Source organism: Microcaecilia unicolor, chromosome 2 (assembly GCF_901765095.1).
Source record: "Microcaecilia unicolor chromosome 2, aMicUni1.1, whole genome shotgun sequence".
Classification (NCBI taxonomy): domain Eukaryota; kingdom Metazoa; phylum Chordata; class Amphibia; order Gymnophiona; family Siphonopidae; genus Microcaecilia; species Microcaecilia unicolor.
In genome coordinates, this window is record NC_044032.1 from 430,492,888 (window position 1) to 430,518,451 (window position 25,564).

At 41.8% G+C, this 25,564-nt stretch overlaps 1 protein-coding gene across 1 annotated transcript in view; it reads right to left on the bottom strand.

The window, feature by feature from the left end:
* PAPSS1 (3'-phosphoadenosine 5'-phosphosulfate synthase 1) overlaps positions 1–25,564 on the bottom strand; it is a 222,783-nt gene that overhangs the window by 31,143 nt on the left and 166,076 nt on the right. The window contains exons 9-10 of the mRNA XM_030190780.1: positions 17,071–17,206; positions 11,432–11,700 (exon numbers count right to left, since the gene is read on the bottom strand). Of these exons, the coding sequence (XP_030046640.1) occupies positions 11,432–11,700; positions 17,071–17,206 (405 nt within the window). The remainder of the gene's footprint in view (positions 1–11,431; positions 11,701–17,070; positions 17,207–25,564) is intronic.

Sequence of the window (25,564 nt, forward strand, 5' to 3'; positions counted from 1 at the left end):
AACCAGGGTGGAGTCAGTCCAGAGGGCAGCTACTCAAGTCAGCTGTCTTCATCATAAAGGATATAGAGATAGACTTACAGACCTGAATATGTATACTTTGGAAGACGCGTTATCTTGTTGGGCAGACTGGATGGACCATACAGGTCTTTATCTGCTGTCATCTACTATATAACTAGGAGACATTTAAATATCTCTGCGACATAAATACAGTGGTGGAAATAAGTATTTGATCCCTTGCTGATTTTGTAAGTTTGCCCACTGACAAAGACATGAGCAGCCCATAATTGAAGGGTAGGTTATTGGTAACAGTGAGAGATAGCACATCACAAATTAAATCCGGAAAATCACATTGTGGAAAGTATATGAATTTATTTGCATTCTGCAGAGGGAAATAAGTATTTAATCCCTCTGGCAAACAAGACCTAATACTTGGTGGCAAAACCCTTGTTGGCAAGCACAGCGGTCAGACGTCTTCTGTAGTTGATGATGAGGTTTGCACACATGTCAGGAGGAATTTTGGTCCACTCCTCTTTGCAGATCATCTCTAAATCATTAAGAGTTCTGGGCTGTCGCTTGGCAACTCGCAGCTTCAGCTCCCTCCATAAGTTTTCAATGGGATTAAGGTCTGGTGACTGGCTAGGCCACTCCATGACCCTAATGTGCTTCTTCCTGAGCCACTCCTTTGTTGCCTTGGCTGTATGTTTTGGGTCATTGTCGTGCTGGAAGACCCAGCCACGACCCATTTTTAAGGCCCTGGCGGAGGGAAGGAGGTTGTCACTCAGAATTGTACGGTACATGACCCCATCCATTCTCCCATTGATGCGGGTGAAGTAGTCCTGTGCCCTTAGCAGAGAAACACCCCCAAAACATAACATTTCCACCTCCATGCTTGACAGTGGGGACGGTGTTCTTTGGGTCATAGGCAGCATTTCTCTTCCTCCAAACACGGCGAGTTGAGTTCATGCCAAAGAGCTCAATTTTTGTCTCATCTGACCACAGCACCTTCTCCCAATCACTCTCGGCATCATCCAGGTGTTCACTGGCAAACTTCAGACGGGCCGTCACATGTGCCTTCCGGAGCAGGGGGACCTTGCGGGCACTGCAGGATTGCAATCCGTTATGTCGTAATGTGTTACCAATGGTTTTCGTGGTGACAGTGGTCCCAGCTGCCTTGAGATCATTGACAAGTTCCCCCCTTGTAGTTGTAGGCTGATTTCTAACCTTCCTCATGATCAAGGATACCCCACGAGGTGAGATTTTGCGTGGAGCCCCAGATCTTTGTCGATTGACAGTCATTTTGTACTTCTTCCATTTTCTTACTATGGCACCAACAGTTGTCTCCTTCTCGCCCAGCGTCTTACTGATGGTTTTGTAGCCCATTCCAGCCTTGTGCAGGTGTATGATCTTGTCCCTGACATCCTTAGACAGCTCCTTGCTCTTGGCCATTTTGTAGAGGTTAGAGTCTGACTGATTCACTGAGTCTGTGGACAGGTGTCTTTCATACAGGTGACCATTGCCGACAGCTGTCTGTCATGCAGGTAACGAGTTGATTTGGAGCATCTACCTGGTCTGTAGGGGCCAGATCTCTTACTGGTTGGTGGGGGATCAAATACTTATTTCCCTCTGCAGAATGCAAATAAATTCATATACTTTCCACAATGTGATTTTCCGGATTTAATTTGTGATGTGCTATCTCTCACTGTTACCAATAACCTACCCTTCAATTATGGGCTGCTCATGTCTTTGTCAGTGGGCAAACTTACAAAATCAGCAAGGGATCAAATACTTATTTCCACCACTGTACATAGGAGGCAGGACTCTTTCAACTGAAAGGAAGATCTGGAATGAGAGGGCATACGATGAAATTGAAGGGGGATAGACTCAAAACTAATCTAAGGAAATACTTCTTTACGGAAAGGGTGGTGGATGAATGAAGCCACCTCCTGATGGTGGACACAGTAGAGACGGGGACTGTATCTGAATTTAAAAAATCATGGAACAGGCATTTGAGATCTCTTACAGGGAGGAAGAGATAGCAGACGATATGGAGGAGCACACTGATGGGCCATATGGCCTTTATCTGCTGTCATTTTCTCTGTTTCTATGCAATTATTGTATGAGCATAATCTAATCCTAGAGTTGAGGGCAATCTCTTTTGTTAAATGAAAAGAAGCAACAAACATCTATAAAACATTCCAAATTGTCAGACTGCTGTCCAAAATCTCCCAAGACATCTAAAATACAGCTTAAATTTGATTTCTGATGATCAGGAAGTGTATGGACTTTAGCCTATCTGATGAATTCCTTCCCAAACAGCCACTTCAATTTTACCTAGATTGAGCTGAAATACATTATAAACTAACCACTTGTTGTTTGCAGAGGGTAACCAATCTCTGCAACAACCCACTCCAATCATAGCCCAAAGGTAGATGCAAATGTAGCAGTGATATAAATACTGCACAAGCAGTTTCTGCAGTGTGTACGTTGGGGAAGGTACTTTCAAGAAAAGGGACCAGCAACCCCATACTGTAGAGGTGGAGGAAGAGCTTAGAAAACACTGCATTTGCCCTTAATAGTATTGCCATGTATCATTTGATATCTTTCTTTAATGAAATGGCACAATCCTACCTGGCAGCCAAGGAAGCTCTTGAGCACATCATCTCCTATTGCCAAGGCCAAGCCTCATGCTAAGGGCCACATGATTTCATAACCTGACAATACTGTTCAAATAAATACAGTGTTTGCTATGATCATCTCCTATAAAAGGCTTTGAAGGTGTGAGTGTGGCGGGGGGGGGGGGGGGGGGGCTCTGCAAAATTTGAACTTAAGTCACTAAATAAGTCACTAAATTGTATGCAGTCTGCCAAAGAAAGGACGGAAGGATTGGGCTAAGGAAATTCACGCCATAACTGCTGGTAGAACAGTCTTCTGTAATGCAAAACATCAGGACTTCCCTTTGCAACTTGCATCATTTACAACTTTTATGAAATACTGTTGACAAAGGTTTTATCTGGTAAGGTGGCTAGGTAGCATGTGAATCCCATTTTGAAGGAGCTCCACGGACTGCAGGTGAGATGGCAGATCCAATTTAAAGCCCTATATATACTAATCACAGATGAAGGATAAGGGTGAGACACATAATTATAAATGCACAGATAAGCAAGAATTAACTTCGTTCACAGTAACTGGATGGAACTGATCCTATGTCAAAAGTCTCAACTCTACATCCAGGACAGAAGTCAACGAACAAACAGGACTATTTCTCATATTCTCTTAGTGAGGCAGTTTCTTCAAACAGAAAACAAAAATGACTCACAGGTTTAAGTAATGATCTGGTCAATATTCAGCCGGTGCTGGCCAGCATTATTTTTAAATGCCGACTGCTGCCAGTTGAATTAGGCTCAAATATACAATGCTGAGCCATTTCTGGGCACCAAAATTCAATTTGGGGCCATGATGGCATATGCTGGCCAGCAGATCTTATGTGGGTCTTGCCAGATATTTATTTTATTTATTTATTTATTGCATTTGTATCCCACATTTTCCCACCTCTTTGCAGGCTCAATGTGGCTTACATTACATCATCAATAGCGGAAATACATTAGAAAATAGATATTTAGTATTGCATAAGGATCTTGGGTAACATGATAATGATAAAGCATGATAGTAGTACAACAAGCAAATATCGTAAGGCAATTCTGGATATATGTGTAGGAGTGGGGGAGGGTGCGCCGCGCTGCACCCGGGGGGGGGGGTGCGCAGCGTTGACCCGCCCGGGTGTCAGCTGCCCTCGCGATGCCACTGCATAGAGCTAGTGTTAATGTGGGCATCTAGATGTGGCAGAGAGGCAGATAACTTACAATATGCTGTAAGTTACCAGTTTATGTGGGAGGCACACCTATGTCCCATCCATGATCCTCACCTCATACATTCCCCCCCCCCCTTTTTTTTTTTTTTACAAATGCTTGCTATTTGAATTACATGGGTATTTACAGAATAGCGCTTAGGCAGATTACTGACATTTACGCATGAAAATTTAAACACCTGTTGTACAGAGTTGCTCTGCACACTCGAAAATAAGAAAAGAAAGCAAGAGCATTTCCTCTATTAACTGCTAGCCTCCACTGAGGTTACTGAGCAAATTGGGAAAGGGGTGGGAGGGGAGATGAGTCAGTCTGCAAAAGGTTTGTGGCAATCAGCAGTATGAAACCCATGATAATGCTGAATGTCTCCAGTCACTTCAGATGTATTGTGCTCTGTTTACTTGGCAGATATATGCTCCAAATTCTCTGATGCAGAACATTCACTTCTGGCAGAGAGATCTTCCTGTATGCACTACTTCACATCATGCCCACTACTATATCAATTCTACATTATTATAGGGGGAAAGACCTCAGTGGCTTTGTTGCCTTAGATCAAGCATATGAATAGCCTCACATCACATCACTATCGTTGGTCGTAAAGCCCTCTATTTTTTAATGCAGTTTTTATGGTTTTTAAATTTTAATTTACATAACATAAGAACATAAGAGTAGACATACTGGATCAAAACAATGGTCCATTCTAGCCCAGCATTCTGTTTTCCGAACAGTAGCCAAGCCAGGTCACAAGTACCTGGCTGAACGCAGTTTCTTAAAAGATGTCATTATTAACTCAACATATTGATTCTTCAGATTTTAACAGTTCCCGTTATTCTAGGGGCTAAAAATCTTGCTGTTCTTTTAACATCAAAAACTGAACCAAAACTTAACAAGGCTGCTTTGGGATCTATGAAGCCTTCCATTTCGTCTAAGTCGGCTTCTTCAGGAGCCTGACTACCTCAAAAAATGTCGGTTGCGGCAGAAAGAACAGCGCTGGATTTTTGAACTACAGACTGTGGCACCACAGGGTTTGAACTCCGCATTGGAATGGAATGGAAAGCGTTTCTTTAATCTGATTGGTAGGGCCCCTTTTGGAAACGTCAAGGTGACTCCTAACGTTGAACCTTGCATCATATAGCTATAGATCGGGTTCCTCTTTTCCACATGTATCACTTTGCACTTGTTCACATTAAACATCATCTGCCATTTGGATGCCCAGTCTCCCAGTCTTGTAAGGTCGTCTTGTAATTTTTCACAATCCTCTTGCGATTTAACAACTTTGAATAACTTTGTGTCATCAGCAAATTTAATTACCTCAGTAGATATTGCCATATCTAGACTGTTCATAAATATGATAAAAAACAGCGGTCTCAACACAGACCCCTAGGGAACCCCACTATCTACCCTTCTTCATTGAGAATACTGAACATTTAACCCTACTCTCTGCTTTCTATCCTTTAGCCAGTTTTTAATCCACAATACAACACTACCTCCTAACCCATGACTCTCCAATTTCCTCTGGAGTCTTTTATGAGTAAGTTTGTCAAATGCCTTTTGAAAATCCAGATACACAATATCGACCGGCTCACCTTTATCCACGTTTATTCACCCCTTCAAAGAAATGCAGTAGATTGGTGAGGCAAGATTTCCGTTCACTAAATCCATGTTGGCTTTTTATCATTAATCCATGCTTTTGAATATGCTCTGTAATTTTGTTTTTTATAATGGTCTCTATCATTTTGCCCAACACTGACATCAGGTTCACCAGTCTATAATTTCATGGATTACCTCTTGAACCCTTTTTTAAAAATCAGCATTACATTGGCTACCCTCCAATCTTCTGGTAATATGCTTGATTTTAAAGATAAATTACATATTACTAACAATTGTTCTGCAAGGTGATTTTTCAATTCTATCAATATCCTGGGATGTATACCATCTGGTCCAGGTGACTTGAAACTCTTCAATTTGCCCCATTACACCTTCCAGGTTTACTGAGCTTTGACTCAGTTTCTCTGACTCGTCAGTACTGAATACCATTTCTGGCACTGGTACCTCTCCCACATCTTCCCTGGTGAAGACTAAAGCATTCATTTAATCTCTCCGCTATGGCCTTGTATTCCCTGAGTGCCCCTTTTACTCATCGGTCATCTAGCAGTCCAACTGATTCTTTTGCCAGCTTCTTGCTTTTAATATACCTAAAAAAAAAAATTTGTACTATGTGTTTTTGCCGTCAATGCAATCTTCAAAGTCTCTCTTTGCCTTCCTTATCAGCGCTTTGCATTGAATTTGCCATTCTTTATGCAGTTTCCTTTCTTCCATGTTCTGAAGGATTTTTTTTTTTTTTTTTTTTTTTTTAGCTCTGATAGCTTCCTTCACCTCACTTTTTAGCAAACTGGCTGTCTTTTGGTCTTCCTTCCTCCTTTTTTAATACATGGAATATATTTGGCCTGGGCTTCTAGGGTGGTATTTTTTAACAGCATTCATGCCTTCGCAGCTGCTCCTCTAAGTTTTTTTTTTCACTGTTCTTCTCATTTATTATAGTCTCCTTTTTGAAAGTTAAATGCTAACGTATTGGATTTCCTGTGTGTACTTACTCCAGAGCTTATATCAAATCTGATCATGTTATGATCATTGTTATCAAGAAGCTCCAGCACCATTATCTCCTGCACCAGATCATTCACTCCATTAAGGACTAGCTCTAGAATTGTTCCCTCTCTTGTTGGCTCCTAAACCAGTTGCTCCATAAAGCAGTCGTTGAATCCATCAAGGAATTTCACCTCTCTAGCATGCACTGAGGTTACATTTATCCAGTCAATATCAGGGTAATTGAAATCACCCACTATTATCGTGTTCTCCAGTTTGTCTGCCTCCCTTACTGATAACATTTGTACATCTGTCTCTTCATTGTAGCCAAGAGTTCCATTCCCTTTATCATTTTGGTCACTGTTCTTTGCACCTTTTCTAATTCCGCTATATCGTTTTTGAGATACAGTGACCAGAACTGAACACAATACTCAAGATGAAATAGCACCATGGTGCAACACAGAGGCATAGTATTTTCGGTCTTATTCACCATTCCTTTCCTAATAATTCTTAGCATCCTGTTTGCTTTTTTGGCTGCCGCCATACACTGAGCAGAAGATTTCAGTGTATTATCTACAACGACAACTACTACTACTTGACATTTCTAAAGCGCTACTAGGGTTACGCAGCGCTGTACAATTTAACATAGAAGGACAGTCCCTGCTCAAAGGAGCTTACAATCTGAAGGACAAATGTACAGTCAGTCAAATAGGGGCAGTCTAGATTTCGTGAAAGGTATAAAGGTTAGGTGCCGAAAGCAACATTGAAGAGGTGGGCTTTGAGCAAAGATTTGAAGATGGGTAGGGAGGGGCTTGGCGTAATGCTCAGGAAGTTATTCCAAGCATAGGGTGAGGCGAGGCAGAATGAGCAGAGCCTGGAGTTGGCGGTGGTGGAGAAGGGTACTGAGAGGAGGGATTTGTCCTGTGAGCGGAGGTTACGGGCGGGAACGTAACACTAGATCTTTTTTTCTTGAGTGCTGACCCTCAAGGTGAACCCTAGCATCAGGCAACTATGATTCAGATTATTCTTTCCAATGTGCATCACCTTGCATTTGTCTACATTAAATTTCATCTGCCATTTGGATGCCCAATCTTCCAATTTCCTAAGGTCTTCCCGCAATATTTCACAGTCCGCACGTGTTTTAACAACCTTGAATAGTTTTATGTCGTCTGTAAATGTAATCACCTCACTTATCATTCCAATTTCCATATCATTTATAAATATGTTAAATCGCACCGGTCCCAGTACTGATCCCTGCAGCACTGCACTGTTCACTCTCCTCCATTGAGAGAAATGATCATTTAACTCTACACTCTGTTTTCTGTGCAATAAACAATTCCTAATCCAGAACAGAACATCAACTCCTATCCCATGACTCTTTAATTTTCTCAGGAGTCTTGTCATAAGGAATTTTATCAAAAGCTTTCTGAAAATCTAGATACAGTAAATCAACCGGCTCACTTTTATGCACGTTTATTCACATCTTCAAAGAAATGAAGCAAATTGGTGAGGCAAGACCTCTCATGGCTGAACCCATGCTGACTCTTGTCCCACTAAGCCATGTTTGTCTGTATTCTGTAATTTTATTCTTTATAGTAATTTCCACTATTTTGCCTGGCACTGAAATCAGGTTTACCAGTCTAATTTCCTGGATCACCCCTGGAACCCTTTTTAAAAATCAGCGTCGCATTGGCCACTCTCCAATATTCAGGTACTACGGATGATTTTAATGACAGGTTACATATTACTAACAGTAGATCAGCAATTTCATGGAGTTCTTTGAGTACTCTTGGATGTATGCCATCCGATCCAGGTGATTTGCTACTCTTTAATTTGTCAGTTTGGTACAGTACATTTTCCAGGTTCACCGAGATTTCTTTCAATTCCTCAAGTAGAGGAGTGTGGTAGCCGTGTTAGTCCACTCTTAAGGTTATCAATAGAAATCAAACAAAATAAAACATGGAAAAGAAATAAGATGATACCTTTTTTATTGGACATAACTTAATACATTTCTTGATTAGCTTTCGAAGGTTGCCCTTCTTCCTCAGATCAGACAATAAGCAAATGTGCTAGCTGACAGTGTATATAAGTGAAAACATTCAAGCATTACTATGACAGTCTGACAGGGTGGGAGGAGGGGGGTGGGTAGGAAGTAGGCATGGGGACATCAAAGCATATCATTGATATTCTAACAGGATGGGTGTGGATAGGTGAGGGGAGGGTGAGCAACAGAGACATACAGCTTTATGGTTTATAATGGGCTAGGAACCCCAGATCCTTGTTAAGTCCTTTCTGTTGGGTGTTAAAATATTCAATCATTCTGACTTCAAGGTCTTACGTTCTTGTATGGTTTAAAGTTACCTTTCAGGATTCTCACTGTCACGGTCTCAATCAGTGATGGCTGTATACAAACATCTATATACAAGAAACCCACAGACAGATGCAGCTACCTGCACAACTCCAGCTTCCATCCTTCACATACAAAAAGATCCATCATTTACAGCCAAGCCACAAGATACCACCGTATCTGCTCTGACCCAGGGGACAGAGACAGACACCTTAAAAGCCTGACTGAATCCTTCAAACAGAAAGGCTACAGCCCCAAAATAATCTCCAAGAATATTGCCTCCTCCCTCAAAACACCCAGGGAGAATCTGCTACAGTACAAAAAGAAAAAATCCACAGACAGAATCCCGCTTGTAGTGACATACAATCCAGAGCTGGAAAAACTGAGGAAAATCATAAGAGATCTACAACCTATACTCCAGGAGGATAAATTACTGAAAGAGATATTCCCATCCCACCAGTACTGGCCTTCCGATAGCCACCCAATTTAAAACACAAGCTAATCAGAAGTAAACTTCATCACAGACTGAAAAGGAACAGAAGGGCACACTTCCCTGTAATTTATCCAGTTGCAAACTATGCCAAAAATATTTCACAGGACCCCAAAGTCATCCACAAAGGAAGATATTCAACAAAAAGGGATCTTTCACTTGCTCATCTCCAATGTGGTATATATCATTCAGTGTAAAAAATGTAATGAAGGATGCTATATTGGAGAAACAGGCCAGATGCTTAAGACAAGATTCAATTTACATAGACATCATATGAACAATACTGGTGCCAGCAGGGTTCCCACGCCTGTTGGTCAACATTTTACAGGACCAGGACACTGTACCAGTGACTTCACAGTGAGAATCCTGAAAGGTAACTTTAAAACCATACAAGAACATAAGACCTTTGAAGTCAGAATGATTGAATATTTTAACACCCAAACAGAAAGGACTTAACAAGGATCTGGGGTTCCTAGCCCATTATAAACCATAAAGCTGTATGTCTCTGTTGATCACCCTCCCCTCACCTATCCACACCCATCCTGTTAGAATATCAATGATATGCTTTGATGTCCCCATGCATACTTCCCTACCCACCCCCCTCCTCCCACCCTGTCAGACTGTCATAGTAATGCTTGAATGTTTTCACTTATATACACTGTCAGCTAGCACATTGCTTATTTCTGATCTGAGGAAGAAGGGCAACCTTCGAAAGCTAATCAAGAAATGTATTAAGTTATGTCCAATAAAAAGGTATCATCTTATTTCTTTTCCATGTTTTATTTTGTTTGATTTCAATTCCTCTGAATCATCAGGAACAAGCAGACCTCTTACATCTTCTTCCATAAAGACCGAAGCAAAGAATTCATTCAGTTTCTCCGCTATGGCCTTGTCCTCCATGAGTGCCCCTTTTGCTCCTTTGTGATCTATGGTCCCACGGATACCCTTGCAGTCTTTTCTGCTTCTGTTGTACCTGAAAAGTTGTTACTGTGAATTTTAGCCTATGCGGCAAGTTTCTCTTCATATTCTCTTTTAGCCTAATTATCAATGCTTTGCATCTGATTTGCCAGTACTTATGTTGCTTCTTATTTTCTTCATTTGGATCCTTTTTCCATTCTTTGAAGGACAATATTTTGACTGTAACAGCCTCTTTTACTTCACCTTTTAACTATGCTGGCTGTCGTTTTCTCTTCTTTCCACCTTTACAAATGCGTTGAATGCATCTGGTCTGGGCTTCCAAGATGATATTTTTGAATAACGCCCATGCCTGATTTAGTGTCCTAACCTTACCAGCTGAACCTTTTAGCTTCTTTTAACCATTTTCCTCATTTTATTATAGTCGCCATTTTGAAAATTAAATGCAGCTACATATTCCAACTCTCCTATCTTATTTTTTTAGGCTTCTAGCATTTGTATTCTGACACATCAAATTGTGGGCTTTTTTTTTTCCCTAAAAGCTGCTTTGAAGTTGACGGGGATAATTTGCATCCTTTATTCTGTGTTATCCCATTAAACACTCCTGACTTTCTTTCACCATTATTGAAACTGTGAACCTTTACTGCTGAAATTCAACATGCTTTTAAAAACCTGGTTGTTTCGTTGAGCCTTCTCAGAGTTTAATACTTGACGTTCTTAATCTTTTTATGCCTTCTTTTCATTCTGTATTGCATTATATGTTTATTTAATGTTCGACTATTTATGTGCTATCACACATTCCCTTCCCTTTAGTATTTCATTTTTGTCATCCTATATTTAAGTATAATGTATTATCATTGATCTGCATTTTATGTTCCGTAAACCCTTTCTAATGTTCACTGTCTTGATGGTTTACGAATGGTGGTAAACTAAATTGCTTAAATAAGTAAAATATATAAATACATGTATGCTTTTTTATATCATTAGTGTCTTAAAATATAACATAACATTGTGTAAAAACTGCAGTCCTGATAGCATTTGAAAGTGTGCACTGACATTATGTCACACTCACAGTGGATTCACATTGCCAAAGTAACTGCTTTGTAATTGGTGCCACCCCTCCCCCCCCACACACACTTAGGGTCTCTAACAGTGATGAAGAAAAGTGAGAGCGAGAAATCATTTTGCTGGTAACTGGGCAGATATGTGGTTATTGGCCGGTAGTCAGCATACCTCAGTGGGCCCTGCATACATCATTGGAGATGGAAAGATGGCAATGATGGTTGTCTCTGGATCCAGCACTTTTTCCTCGAGTACCGCAGCATGTTGCTTCATGCGCCAGGGCAGAGGAACATCATCGTCCTTCGTCCAGCCGCCCAGAGGATGGAGGAGGAGAACAGGACTCCTGTAACCACGTTCGATCAGTTGCGCGTGTGTGTCTTGCATTAGTAAGGCATGACCATTGTGCACTGGGTTACGCAACTGGAAGGCAAAGACCGCATCTAAGGTACAAAAAAAAAAAGAAAACAGACAGACAAGTAATGTGATCATTTCTACACTTAGCCATTTTTTCAAATTATAAGTCCAAATGTCAGTGTAAATAGTCCAATGTTTCTCTACATGAAGACACTAGCAGATGAGCTCCATGGAAGAGCTCTGCCCCGAGATGCAATTCCTCTGCCTCCATCTTCTGGGAACACTTTTACAGACTCTAACCATGTGTAGTGTAGCAGACTTATTTTCAAAGCTATGGATGTCTCAAAATGCTCAAATGGACATCCATGTGCTCAAAACATCCAAAATCCTAATTTTGCAAAGGCAGAAAAGGGACATCCAAGACTGCAGTACATCCAAATATCAAGAGGGCGTGTGCGGGTAGGACTCAGGGAGGGCCCCAAAATCAGGATGTCCAATAGCGATTATCGAACGAGAAGAAACACCCTAAGTCTAAAAAGAAGAACGTCCTAAATTAGACCTGTTTCAGTCACGTCATCGGTACAAAAAGGTGTTCTGATTGGTTGCTGTGTCCCTCTCTCTCCCCTGAAGTGAAACTGGAAAGGGATACCAGGCTGTAAGTCAGCTGAAGGTATTGTGGAAATCTTAAAGAAAGAAGCAAGTCTGAGGAGTAGCACAGTGGTTAGTTAGTGGACTGTGAACCAAGGAATCCATATTCAAATTCCACTTTAATTCCTCTTTATTTTTTATTTTGAGCTCTCCAGAAACAGAAAAATACTTACTGTACCTGAATACATAAGCCATCTGCAAGCTCTGAAGGGCTATTGAAGTGGCGTACAGTAGGTATTTTTCTGTTCCTGAAGGGCTCACAATAAAAAAAAGAAGAAGAAGAAAAATAAGAGTTAAAAGTGGAATTTGAACCTAGGTCCCTTAGTTCACAGTCCACTGAACCAACTGCTACACTACTCCTCTGCTCTGAGTGGATGTCTGGGTGGCCATTTGCTAAGAATACTGCCATACTGACATCCATATCCCTTGTTTCTCGCTGTTCACAATTTGGACATTCTAGTTTGTAAAATGGCTGTTCATGCTGCACGTCTCCAGCATACGGACCATCCATCATATGTATTTTCAAACAGAAAATTTTGCCATATTTCCTGTTTGAAAATACCTGTGAGATGGATGTCTGTTTTGCATGTTATGACCTGGACATCCTTTCAAAAATGCCCCTCTTAAGCTCTAAAACCCTTTGGCCATCCAAACCACCAAGAGGAATAACCTTTGTAACTTTCAGCAACCATAAGATCAGCTGCTCTGGTATGAACTCTTCAGATCCCTTAAAAAACACAGGAAATATAAAAGCATAGTGAGATAAGTTGGCATATTCATTTGATGAAGTACAGGCCCTTAACTTAGAAGCCCCATTCACAATTTACACTTGTAAAGACCTTCATTTACATGTAGATATACATGTGTAAACATTTTAGAAAGTCAGCATCTACATGCTTATATCTGCACTATTCCCCTCATTTTATAACGGGTCAGCTAAAATTAGGTTGCAATTACAAACAAGTTACAGAATACTAGCACTTAATTCAGAACATACATGCACAACTGCCTTAGCATGCAAATACAAGGGAGTGCTCACAGGGGGAGGATCGTGGGAGAGGCATAAGCAGGGCTGACATTTATGTGCTTAACTTACTGAATACTGTAAGTCACATACTGTAAGTCACATGCATAACTGACTCACTTAGGAACGTGTGTTTACGCCTGCTACTGATATCGCAAAAGTGCACATGCCATAGAATAGCTCACAGCCCATGTAATTTGGGCACCTAAACTGCAGCAGCCAGTTATAGAACTGTCACCTAAATGTAGATTGCAAGGGTACGACAGTTTGGTGGGATCTGGGTGATGCTTGGGCAGACTTAAATCTACACGTGTGTTTCCAATTTCAGAAAGGGAATGCATGTGTTATGTCCCCATACATAAACATCTGGATTTACAGCTGCTCCCTTGCAAGGTTTATAAAAAGTGCTGGCTTGGGCTAGCCCTCAACAGCAGGTATTAAGAGATTCCTCCCCCGTATCCCCAGTACTTATTTCCCCCTCCACTTTGAAAATAAGGTTTGAGGCCTTTTTCTTAATGGCATGTATATACATGTAGATTTGCAAAATGTAAGACAAACACCTGTAAGTGGAGGAGTAGCAGGCTGAGAACCAGGGGAGCCAGGTTCAAATCCCACTGTGGCTCCTTATAGTTATGGGCAAGTCACTTAACCCTCCATTGCTTCAGGTACGAACCTAACTTGTAAGCCCTCTGGGGATAGGAAAATACCTACCATTTCATGAAAGTGATGACATTAACATTGTGGAATACTGACTTACACAGTAACTTGCTATGTTTCCCGTTAGTGCAATGGCCTGAGAACCAGGAGAAGAGGGTTCAATTCCCACTGCAGCTCCTTGTGATTCTGGGCAATTCACTTTGACCTAGGTACAACCCCACCACCACCTTCCCCAAATACCTGTATATAATCTGCAAACCATTTTGATTGTAACCACAGAAAGTCGGTATATCAAGTTCCATCCCCTTTCCCTAATGCATATATCTTAGTAAAGGCTCTATATCACCAGATCCTTTTCTCAACTATCTAAACTGTACACATCCTAACCTGGACATATTAATTCTGATTTTTATGTTCTATCTAAAATGGGGCTGATAATTAAGATACTTAACATTCGTTACAATTTTTGCTTTTTTTCCATTTGTACATTAAAATAAGATATAATATTTGGATTTCTACCTCACCTTGTCAAATGATGCTCAAGGCAGCCTACATTATAATTTGAAATCAAGTACAACTCTCTACCACAGCAAATTAAAAAATCTTAATACCTAAGTTAACAGGAGATAAAAGTGAAATGTCTAGTCACAAAGAATGTCAATGGCTTCTCAACCCAATGTTCTCACTAATAGCCAACTCCTCCTCCCAGGACAAGGAGGACAATTGTTTCTGGGGTTTGATCTATACATTCATTCTTTCCACAAAGCACTACATTATCAGACAAGCAGATGCCAAAATGTAACTAAGTAGGAAAAAAAGTGGATCTCTGCATTTAACCTCAAACAAAATGTGCAGATATGTAACAATTTTCCTGTACCTCAATATTCACAAAAGGGAAAAGTTTCACTTAACACTCAAGCAAATCAGCATATGATGATGATTTTCTGTATGATAATTTCCTGACTCCAATTTATTTTTTTAGGAACACTTTGCCCAGGTGATAGGTCCTTTTAGGAAGAGTATGTCCATCTGTGTGTCCTTGAGGAAAGGAAACAGTAAAGGTGGCCAAAAAAAGAAGCAAAACCACAGTTCTAAGGCAATTCTTTTAATGAACACTGACTCGGCCCAGCAGTGTTTCAGCACAATGCCTGCGCCAGGGGTCACTGTTTGTATATAACAAGGGCGCCTGTGTGCACACAAGGTACCAAGGTATCAAACTGAAGTTTGTCCCCATAGAAATTGATGGCACCAAAAATGGGACCGAAGTACGGCATGCAGTTAAACAGAGCATGTGCTTATCCGACATGCACTTAAATGGAGTGCACTGTACTTCAAAGAATTAGATCAGAAAACAAGGAAATGAGTGGCGAGTGGCAAGTACAATGGGAATTATAGTGTTACTCCAGAAACCACTGGAAGACCAAACCTAGACAAATGAAAGAGTGGCCTAGTGGTTAGGGTGGTGGACTTTGGTCCTGAGGAACTGAGTTCGATTCCCACTTCAGGCACAGGCAGCTCCTTGTGACTCTGGGCAAGTCACTTAACCCTCTATTGCCCCATGTAAGCTGCATTGAGCCCGCCATGAGTGGGAAAGCGCGGGGTACAAATGTAACAAAACAAAAAAAACAAAAAAAAATACGCAATTAATACACAAAGGCATAATAATGTGGCACGTCTCATTTACGTCAAGCTTTGTATGCATTACAATATTGCTGTACTTGAAAAGCACTGGGATTGTGACTAACAGAATTATGAAGAATAATGTACACAAGCATATCCATACTGGGACGGACCAAAGGTCTGTCCATGAAGCCCAGTATTTTGTTTCCAACAGTAGCCAATCCAGGTCACAAGACTCCAAAAAAGTAAAACAGATTTTATGCTGCTTATCCAAGGAATAAGCAGTGGATTTTCCCAAGCCCATTTTAATAATGCTTGATGGACTTTTTTTTTTAAATTTTTTAGAAACGTGTCCAAACCTTTTTAAAATCCTGCTAAGCTCTTTTAACCACATTCTCTTGCAACAAATTCCAGAGTTTACTTACACACTGAGTGAAGACATATTTTCTCTGATTTGTTTTAAATTTATTATTTAGTAGCTTCATTGCATGCCCCCTAGTCCTCGCATTTTTGGAAAGAGTAAACAAGTGATTCACATCTCTATTTTATAGACCGCTATCATATCTCCCCCTCAGCTATCTCCTCCAAGCTGAAAAGCCCTAATTTCTTTAGTCCTTCCTCATAGGGAAGTCATCCCATCCCTATTCTAATTCCGCTTTATCATTCTGGAGATGCTGTGACCAGAATTGTACACAATATTCGAAGTGCAGTCGACATCCCCATACTGAATGATAAAAAGCTGAATGAAAGGAAACCAGATACAGTGGTGAAAACACCAGAACAGCTGAAATCACAGAGGTGTCGGTTCCAAGCGATTCTTCTCTGAATTGAGTAGGGAGAAGATTCTCAAATACCAAGAAATGCACTCTCAGAGAAAAAGAAATGTGTCAGAAAAATATAGAAATTTCCCCTTGTATTGGGAACCACAGGCTTGATTAAAAAGAATTTCCAAGCACACCTGGATAAGTTGCCTATACATTTTACATCTTATTAACTCCAGAAGGAAGCTCTCCTTGGAAAAATGAAAGTACTGTATTAAGGCGAGGGTCTGCAGTAACTTTGAAAGCTGGAAATCATACTTCACATATCCTAGTTTAGGAATGAGGTTCATTACCGTCATGGTATGTTCAAATGCAACTCATTTAGAGACACTGAAAATTATTAGGAAAGTTTTAAAACTAAAAACATCAAATGAAGTTATAGAATTACCATTTATCTTTATAAAAATACAGATGCCCTTTTCATTCCTAATTTTATTTTATTTTTGTTACATTTGTACCCCGCGCTTTCCCACTCATGGCAGGCTCAATGCGGCGGGCAATGGAGGGTTAAGTGACTTGCCCAGAGTCACAAGGAGCTGCCTGTGCCGGGAATCGAACTCAGTTCCTCAGTTCCCCAGGACCAAAGTCCACCACCCTAACCACTAGGCCACTCCTCCACAACTGGCCCTTTAGCCAGCCAACAAGCCTTCTGGGACAAGGTAACTAAGCTTATACCAATGACACACCTGCATTTCGTTCCTTAAACTTCTGCTTCAGTTCTGCTGGAGTGAGTCGGTATTGATCCAGGCCATCATTCCAAAAGATTCGATCAAGAACTTGTAGATCTCCACCAACCAGCCACTCACCACTCTCCATGACCATCTGCAGTGGAGATACAGAGTAAGCAGTTTAACAATGAGAGAAGAGCATAGCAAGAAGGAACCAAGCATCTGATTTTTATCTGAATTATAATAGCTGTTTTTGAGTAAATTCTCATCTACCTTATATTTTTATTAGCAAACTTACTATACCCACTCTATACAGTTCAATTTTATTTAAATATATATTTGAAAATGAGGGGGGGGGGAGAAAACAAAAGGATAGAGAGGTTACAATGTGGTACAATTATTAATTTAATAAAAGAGAAATTATGCTTAATCGAAGAGGAGAGCTACAACAGGTGGGGTGGGTAATGAAAAGACAAACTGGACAGTGAGGGATAAACCTGTTGCAATGGGGTATCGAAAGGGCAAGAGCGAGTTATATTGTTTAGGTTCAGTTGCAAATGCTTTAAGAGTAGCCTTAAACCTTCAAAATGAGAGTTCTGTGTACAAATGGAGTGGAATGTTGCTCAGAGGGTAGTGGAAACAACTAAAAAAAGAGGATGTTCTAGCAGAATGTGAGCGGATTTAAAGGTAGGTAGACATCACTAAAAGGTGCTTTGAGGAGTAGGATACAAGATGCTTGATAAGGAGAGGGATACCAGAGCAAAGTACCTAGAAGGCTAAGATAATAATCTTAAAAGTAATCCGGTATTGTATTGGAAGCCAGTGTTTAGCATACTAAGCTCAAGGGACATGAGAAGAACTTCCCTACCTCTATCAAGAGTACAGTGAACATAAGTCAGTAAAAGCTAGCACAATATGTTCAGTGGAAAAATGATACCAAAACCCCTCTGATATGGGATGAATACAGTTTGTTTTATCTAGAAAAAAGTTAAGTTGTGTAACTATGATTTCCTCTGTGAGTTTAGAAATAAATGGGAGTTGTGAAATATGGCGATAATTATGAGGATCAGAGGAATCAGTATTGGTACCCTTTAGGTGGAGATAAACAAAAGCGATTTTCCAAGCTAGCAAAAATACACCAGTAGAAAGACTAGTAAGAACCACAGAATGGAGATAGTTGATGTAAGAGCTAGGGACACACCAGCAGAAAGACTAGTAAGGACCATGGAATGGAGATAAGTGATGTAAGAGCTAGAGAGTTGCTTCAAAAGGTAGTTTGGAATGGGGTAAGAAGTCAGGTTATTATTTCTCTGAAGAGAATTCAATTTATCATATCACTGTAAATCTTATCCCTCCATACTCAGCTAGCAGCGGTCAGTGCCAGGCCTTATCTAGGTATTGGTAATGAATAACCAGGCACTTGATGCTTCCCAGAAGTTATCCAGGTAGACAGCTATCCAGTTAAGACAGCTTTTTTTTTTTTTGCATTCCTACTTGCCTGGATAGTTATCCAGACACCAACACTGAATATCACCAGTGGCCAGATAACTTTGCAGACAACCCCAGTACTAAATGTTTGGCTGCCTATATGGTTGGCATGGTGGAGACTTGACAGCCAGTGTTTAAACATGAGTGGTTGGGGCCCGCACAGAGTGGCAGGCACCGCCCTGGCCACCTTGTTAGGCAACTGGATGGGCCGTGCAGGCCTTTATCTGTTGTCATTTACTGTGTTACTAAATGGCTAGTGCTATGGCGGTCAGAGTTGATATTTAGCAGCACTATCAGGTTAAGTTGCTGCTGAATATCCGCAGCAGAGCAGTTCAGCAGGATTTAACTGGGTAGAAGCCTTCCTAAATGGTTAAATCTTGTTGAGTATCAACCTCATAGTTTAACTGGAACAATAATAAAGTTAATTCAAATACTTACTCCACACCACCCCCCCCCCCCCCAACAGAAAAATATCATGTGGAGTAACACCTGAAAAACAGTGATGAGAGCAAGCAAAAGAAATGAACTAAGATCACAGAAGCAGATGGAGCAAAGGAGGGAACATCAATTAACAATGGAAAGGATCATTAGAAACCAAACTGAAGACATGCAACTGCAGAAAGGCACACTTCCACTTGTGCCAGAAAACTGGGGCCATGCCAGAAATCGCAAATTTATCAGGGTTCTGTCCATGGATGAGCTGGAACTCCAGTAACAGCCTCTGCAGGCAAATTTCAGCAAACTCTTATCAACACAGAACGACAAGAGAGTCAATTTTGAGCTAGTGTGGTGACTGGATTAAAGTTAAATGCAAGCTGCAGCTTTTTAACTTTAACATAGTACCATAGTAGATGACGGAAGAAAAAGACCTGGTCCATCCAGTCTGCCCAACAAGACAAACTCATATGTGTATACCTTACCTTGATTTGTACCTGCCTTATTCAGGGCACCGACCGTACAAGTCTGCCCAGCAGTATTTCCCGCCTCCCAACCACCATTATCAACTTTATCCATCCATCCATCCATTCAACACTGCTATTCCTATAGATAGCAGCGCCGAACATACAGTGGTGGAAATAAGTATTTGATCCCTTGCTGATTTTGTAAGTTTGCCCACTGACAAAGACATGAGCAGCCCATAATTGAAGGGTAGGTTATTGGTAACAGTGAGAGATAGCACATCACAAATTAAATCCGGAAAATCACATTGTGGAAAGTATATGAATTTATTTGCATTCTGCAGAGGGAAATAAGTATTTGATCCCCCACCAACCAGTAAGAGATCTGGCCCCTACAGACCAGGTAGATGCTCCAAATCAACTCGTTTCCTGCATGACAGACAGCTGTCGGCAATGGTCACCTGTATGAAAGACACCTGTCCACAGACTCAGTGAATCAGTCAGACTCTAACCTCTACAAAATGGCCAAGAGCAAGGAGCTGTCTAAGGATGTCAGGGACAAGATCATACACCTGCACAAGGCTGGAATGGGCTACAAAACCATCAGTAAGACGCTGGGCGAGAAGGAGACAACTGTTGGTGCCATAGTAAGAAAATGGAAGAAGTACAAAATGACTGTCAATCGACAAAGATCTGGGGCTCCACGCAAAATCTCACCTCGTGGGGTATCCTTGATCATGAGGAAGGTTAGAAATCAGCCTACAACTACAAGGGGGGAACTTGTCAATGATCTCAAGGCAGCTGGGACCACTGTCACCACGAAAACCATTGGTAACACATTACGACATAACGGATTGCAATCCTGCAGTGCCCGCAAGGTCCCCCTGCTCCGGAAGGCACATGTGACGCCCATCTGAAGTTTGCCAGTGAACACCTGGATGATGCCGAGAGTGATTGGGAGAAGGTGCTGTGGTCAGATGAGACAAAAATTGAGCTCTTTGGCATGAACTCAACTCGCCGTGTTTGGAGGAAGAGAAATGCTGCCTATGACCCAAAGAACACCGTCCTCACTGTCAAGCATGGAGGTGGAAATGTTATGTTTTGGGGGTGTTTCTCTGCTAAGGGCACAGGACTACTTCACCGCATCAATGGGAGAATGGATGGGGCCATGTACCGTACAATTCTGAGTGACAACCTCCTTCCCTCCGCCAGGGCCTTAAAAATGGGTCGTGGCTGGGTCTTCCAGCACGACAATGACCCAAAACATACAGCCAAGGCAACAAAGGAGTGGCTCAGGAAGAAGCACATTAGGGTCATGGAGTGGCCTAGCCAGTCACCAGACCTTAATCCATTGAAAACTTATGGAGGGAGCTGAAGCTGCGAGTTGCCAAGCGACAGCCCAGAACTCTTAATGATTTAGAGATGATCTGCAAAGAGGAGTGGACCAAAATTCCTCCTGACATGTTGCAAACCTCATCATCAACTACAGAAGACGTCTGACCGCTGTGCTTGCCAACAAGGGTTTTGCCACCAAGTATTAGGTCTTGTTTGCCAGAGGGATTAAATACTTATTTCCCTCTGCAGAATGCAAATAAATTCATATACTTTCCACAATGTGATTTTCCGGATTTAATTTGTGATGTGCTATCTCTCACTGTTACCAATAACCTACCCTTCAATTATGGGCTGCTCATGTCTTTGTCAGTGGGCAAACTTACAAAATCAGCAAGGGATCAAATACTTATTTCCACCACTGTATGGATAGTGTGGTCACCATGCTGGCACTATCTATTTGGTTTAGGCTTGCTTAACTTGCCTAAATAGTAACTCAAAATCGTCTCTATCTGGATAATTTTTTCATCAATCCTCTTTTTTTTTTTTTTTAATGTATGGATAGACCATTTATCCATTTAAATGGCCTGATAGTTGTATACTTTTAAAAATCACAGATAGTTAAGATTTGTTGTTAAAATGGCTCTCCCAGTTATATGTTTGTAGACTGCTAGTGAACCTTTAACTTGTTTTGAATATCAGCCCATATAATGACAACATGCTTAGAAGCCAACCAAATTTTGGTTTCAGTTTTGGTTATGGTGCCGAAACTGGCCCAAAATCCTTTTTCTGCTCTGTTTCAGTTTCTGCCAAAAGACTATGGACATTGTTTCGGTTTTGGCTGAAAATGGCCATGTGTTTTCAGTGCAAGCTGAAAATTTGTGCTTCGTCCTGTTTGTCTCCCTCCCTCCCTCCTCAATAGGAGTTGCTTCTTTCCCTGCCCACATATAGATCTCTCCCCCTCCAGGCCTATCTTACAATCCCTGGTAGTCTAGGGGGTGTAGTCAGGGCAGGAGTGATCCCCAGTCACTTCTGCCATGCTGGCTCTGCTCTCAAAATGGCTGCCATGACTTACAGAATATATTTATATAGATCACACCCATCATAACATTTTTATGCTAATTTGCAATACCCTAACAAGCCAAGTTCAAAATCCTGGTTCTGACTTTTAAGATCAGTCCTTCAGCCTCTCAAGCCTTACTCCACTGCACCTAAAATGTTTGATTTATATTAGATACTGCCAAGTTAGGTCTAATGATTGGGAAAAGCTTGTTCAAAGAGCCATGCCCAACACTTACAAAACCCCAAATATTAATCCATATCACCTGTACATCATTAGGACTACGATTACAATACAGAAGATAACCAGCAGACTTGTGAGTTTAATCCATGAATGAGGATGGATTAAAATGCTGTGAGGCATTTTGTGTGTGGAGATCACCCCTCTGCTATGCTATTCTCTGGGCAAGTCTCAGTAGTAAAACGTATATCCTTCATGAAGCCGCCACTTTTACTCATCTTGTATATAAACCACGCTTCTCTGAATTATGAAGAATAATGTACACAAGCATTTCCATACCTATAGTGGCAATCTCTGAAGACTGCTGCAAGAGGTCAAGGCAACCATTTTGAGAGTACAGTTGACATGGACAGAAGTGACTGGGAATCACTTTTACTCTGACTACATCACTAGACCACCAGGGACTGAAATGTAGTCTGGGAGGGGGGGGGGGGGGGTGAAGTGTGTTTTAAGCCTGTAAAATGTATCAGATATTTTCCTGCCTTAATTATGTCTTGAAGTGTATTTCTCCTATTTGGCCATCAGGTGGTGTTTTTTTGCTTTAAAGCTGTTACAGAGAAATGACTGCTCTTTCTTTTCAAACAGGAAGTAACCTTTACAGTACTTTCAAATGTTGTTGTTCTGGGCTCTGATTGGTCTGGAGTTTGAAGCTAAGCAGCAATTAATGGTTTTTGTCTCTAGTTTCAGCCCGGAAGAAGAGAGAGAGCGAGCTCTTTGCTGAAACCCTATAAAAAACAGTTATATTTGTTAACTGGTGAACAGCCATATGTCCTGGTCTCCCCAGGTACTTTTTAGGAAGTAAGCAAAGGTTTAGTTAGTGTTATAAGTGATCCATATTTCAGTTACCTGTTATTGTTTGCTGATTGCACATTTTTTTGTTCAATGTTCAATTTTTAAAGACAATAAACACATTTTCCAGTTTATTGTCTGGACTGATAAAGAATCCTGGTGGTTTGTGTGTTGGGTCTATGAGTACTTTCTAGGCCTGTGGGACCACTGGGAATGTGGCCCAGTAACTTAGAAACCACTGAGGATATCTTGAGGCAGGAGACTTGACCAGAGGCAGTTGTGACCAAGTCGGTGGGAGAAGGGTGCTAGTGCAGAGCACAAGCGGACCTGAGCTGTGCTGGGGATAGACCCTTTAAGTGGCCGCTCATTAACCACAGGTGAGTGGCTAGGCATTTCGTGACAGGGGGCTACCCTTTGCATGCTTGTGCTTGTGTGTGTAATATGATTGCAAGTAATGCAGTTATGATCTTGCATAGTAGTTTATATGGTAATAGAGTGCTCCAAATAAATGCTCTTGATAAAAAGTTTATAGCAGGAATTGAAGTCTGTAAATTTGGGATGATAAGCTCCTTAGGAACTAGCCTCTCTAGAGATAAGACATCAGCTGTTACTCCAAATGTGGCGCAAAGTCAGCCATTGTAAAAGCACTATGGCTTTTAGTTTCAGTTTTCGTCAGCTGAATTCCATGTGTACGAAGGCTATTTTACTTACAGGTAAAATATGATCTTTCATTATTTAAATTATTATATATATTCTGGCTTGGATGTTATTTGGGTGATTCTAAAGAATTTCCAGGATCTGTTAGGTATGATGAAGATGCAGCATTTTAATCAAACTTGAGGCATGCAGAAGCTAGATTCTATGAGAAGGAACCTGCAGTGATTGTTTTCAAGCACAAGTACTGGTCAGCTTACAATGAAATTAAGTTTATATATTAGAAAATAATTTGAGAAAGTATTGCTCCTGATTGTAATTTTTGAGAGCATTCAGTCCTTGCATTCAGAAACATCAATGGACTTTTTAATTCTGGATTGTGCATCAGGCTGGTATAACGTAGACCACTGCCTGGGCTCCTTTACCCTATTTTAGTAAGAATCTGTACTATGCTTGTCCTTAATCATTTTTAGAACTATACAGAAAACAGGAAACATCTCAATGCTACTTTCTCTTGTTACTTGTACACAATTTGGGTAAGCATAAAAAGCATCTCTATATATAAAAGGCAACCCCAACGTTCTAATGAAGCCTCCAGCCGGAAGTTTGAGGCGGCCGAGATATCCGGTATGCCCATGAGTGTCTGCCCGCCCTCGCGTCACAATGTGATGACGTCCAGGGCGGAGCACTGACACTCGAGGGCCGAAACGGCCAAGGCACTTGCAGCGCTGAAACACCCCAAGCCCGCCCGCACCGCAGCAAACCGACCACTGGCACTCTGAGGCACCCGAGCTCTCCCGCTGCCACTCACAAACACCGCAAACCCCCAAGCCCGCCCACACCACGACCACTGGCACTCTGAGGCACCCAAGCCTTCCCGCTGCCACTCACAAACACCGCAAAATTGCCCCCAGCCAACAAAACGAAACCGCCGTGGTCCATAAGAACAGCTGATCGCTCAAACTTGCAGCGCGGAAAAATCCAAAGCCCGCACCAAAGCAAGGCGACCACTGGCACTCGGGGACACACGAGACGTCCCGCTGCCACTCACAAAAGCGAACCCGCCTGCAGCCAAGGAAACAGAAAACCCACTATCTTGCTGTGCACACAGGAGGGAAAAAAAAAACAACAGGTAACAGGAAAGTCTTCCCCCTCACTCCTATGGATTGACCCTTCCCCCGCACAACCTCCAAGTTAAAAAAAAGCCCCACTTCCACTTTCTGACACACAGACACGAGCAGACAGAAACACATACAAGGGCAGCTACACTACCACTCAGACTTGCAAAAACCAAACCCACCCCCCACCCCGTCACTGTCACACACAGACACAATTTCTGTATAACAGAGACACACTCACACACCTGCACCCACCTCACCCCCACACCACCCACTTCCCCCCCTTTCCCCACCAACAAACAAACAAAAAAAAACAATCACACACACATTTATTGACATTAACACTTCCACATTCCCAGCCTGAACGATGGTGTGAGGGAGCCTGCCTGACCGTGGGAGTGGGAGGGAGGGAGGGAGGGAACCAACCTGTACAAGGGACGGAGGAAGGAAGGAAGGGGGCCCACGACCATGACAGGCGGAGGTAGGGGAGGCCACGACCCTGAAGCTGGGAGGGGGGGGAGCGGAGGAAAAACTGGAGGGGGACGGGAAAGGTGGAAGGAAGACAGGGGGGAGGGAGAAGGAGGCCGGGAGATGGAGGGGGGCCCCTGCCACACACACTCACTCTTTCTCACACACACACTCTCATTCTCACACACACACTCGCACATTCACTCTGTCTCTCTCACACAGTCACTCTCACACACACTCTCTCAAACATACACACTCAGAGGCACACCTTGCTAGCGCCCGTTTCATTTCTGTCCGAAACGGGCCTTTTTTTACTAGTAATTATATATTTTTCTTTCACATTTTCATGAAGTTCCTGTCTCAGGGAATATTTACCTACATCTGCACTGACTTGAGAATCTAAACATACCAGATTTGTTGAGAAGTCCTTCTTAAAATGGCTCTCCCAGTTGTCAGCCTGTGCT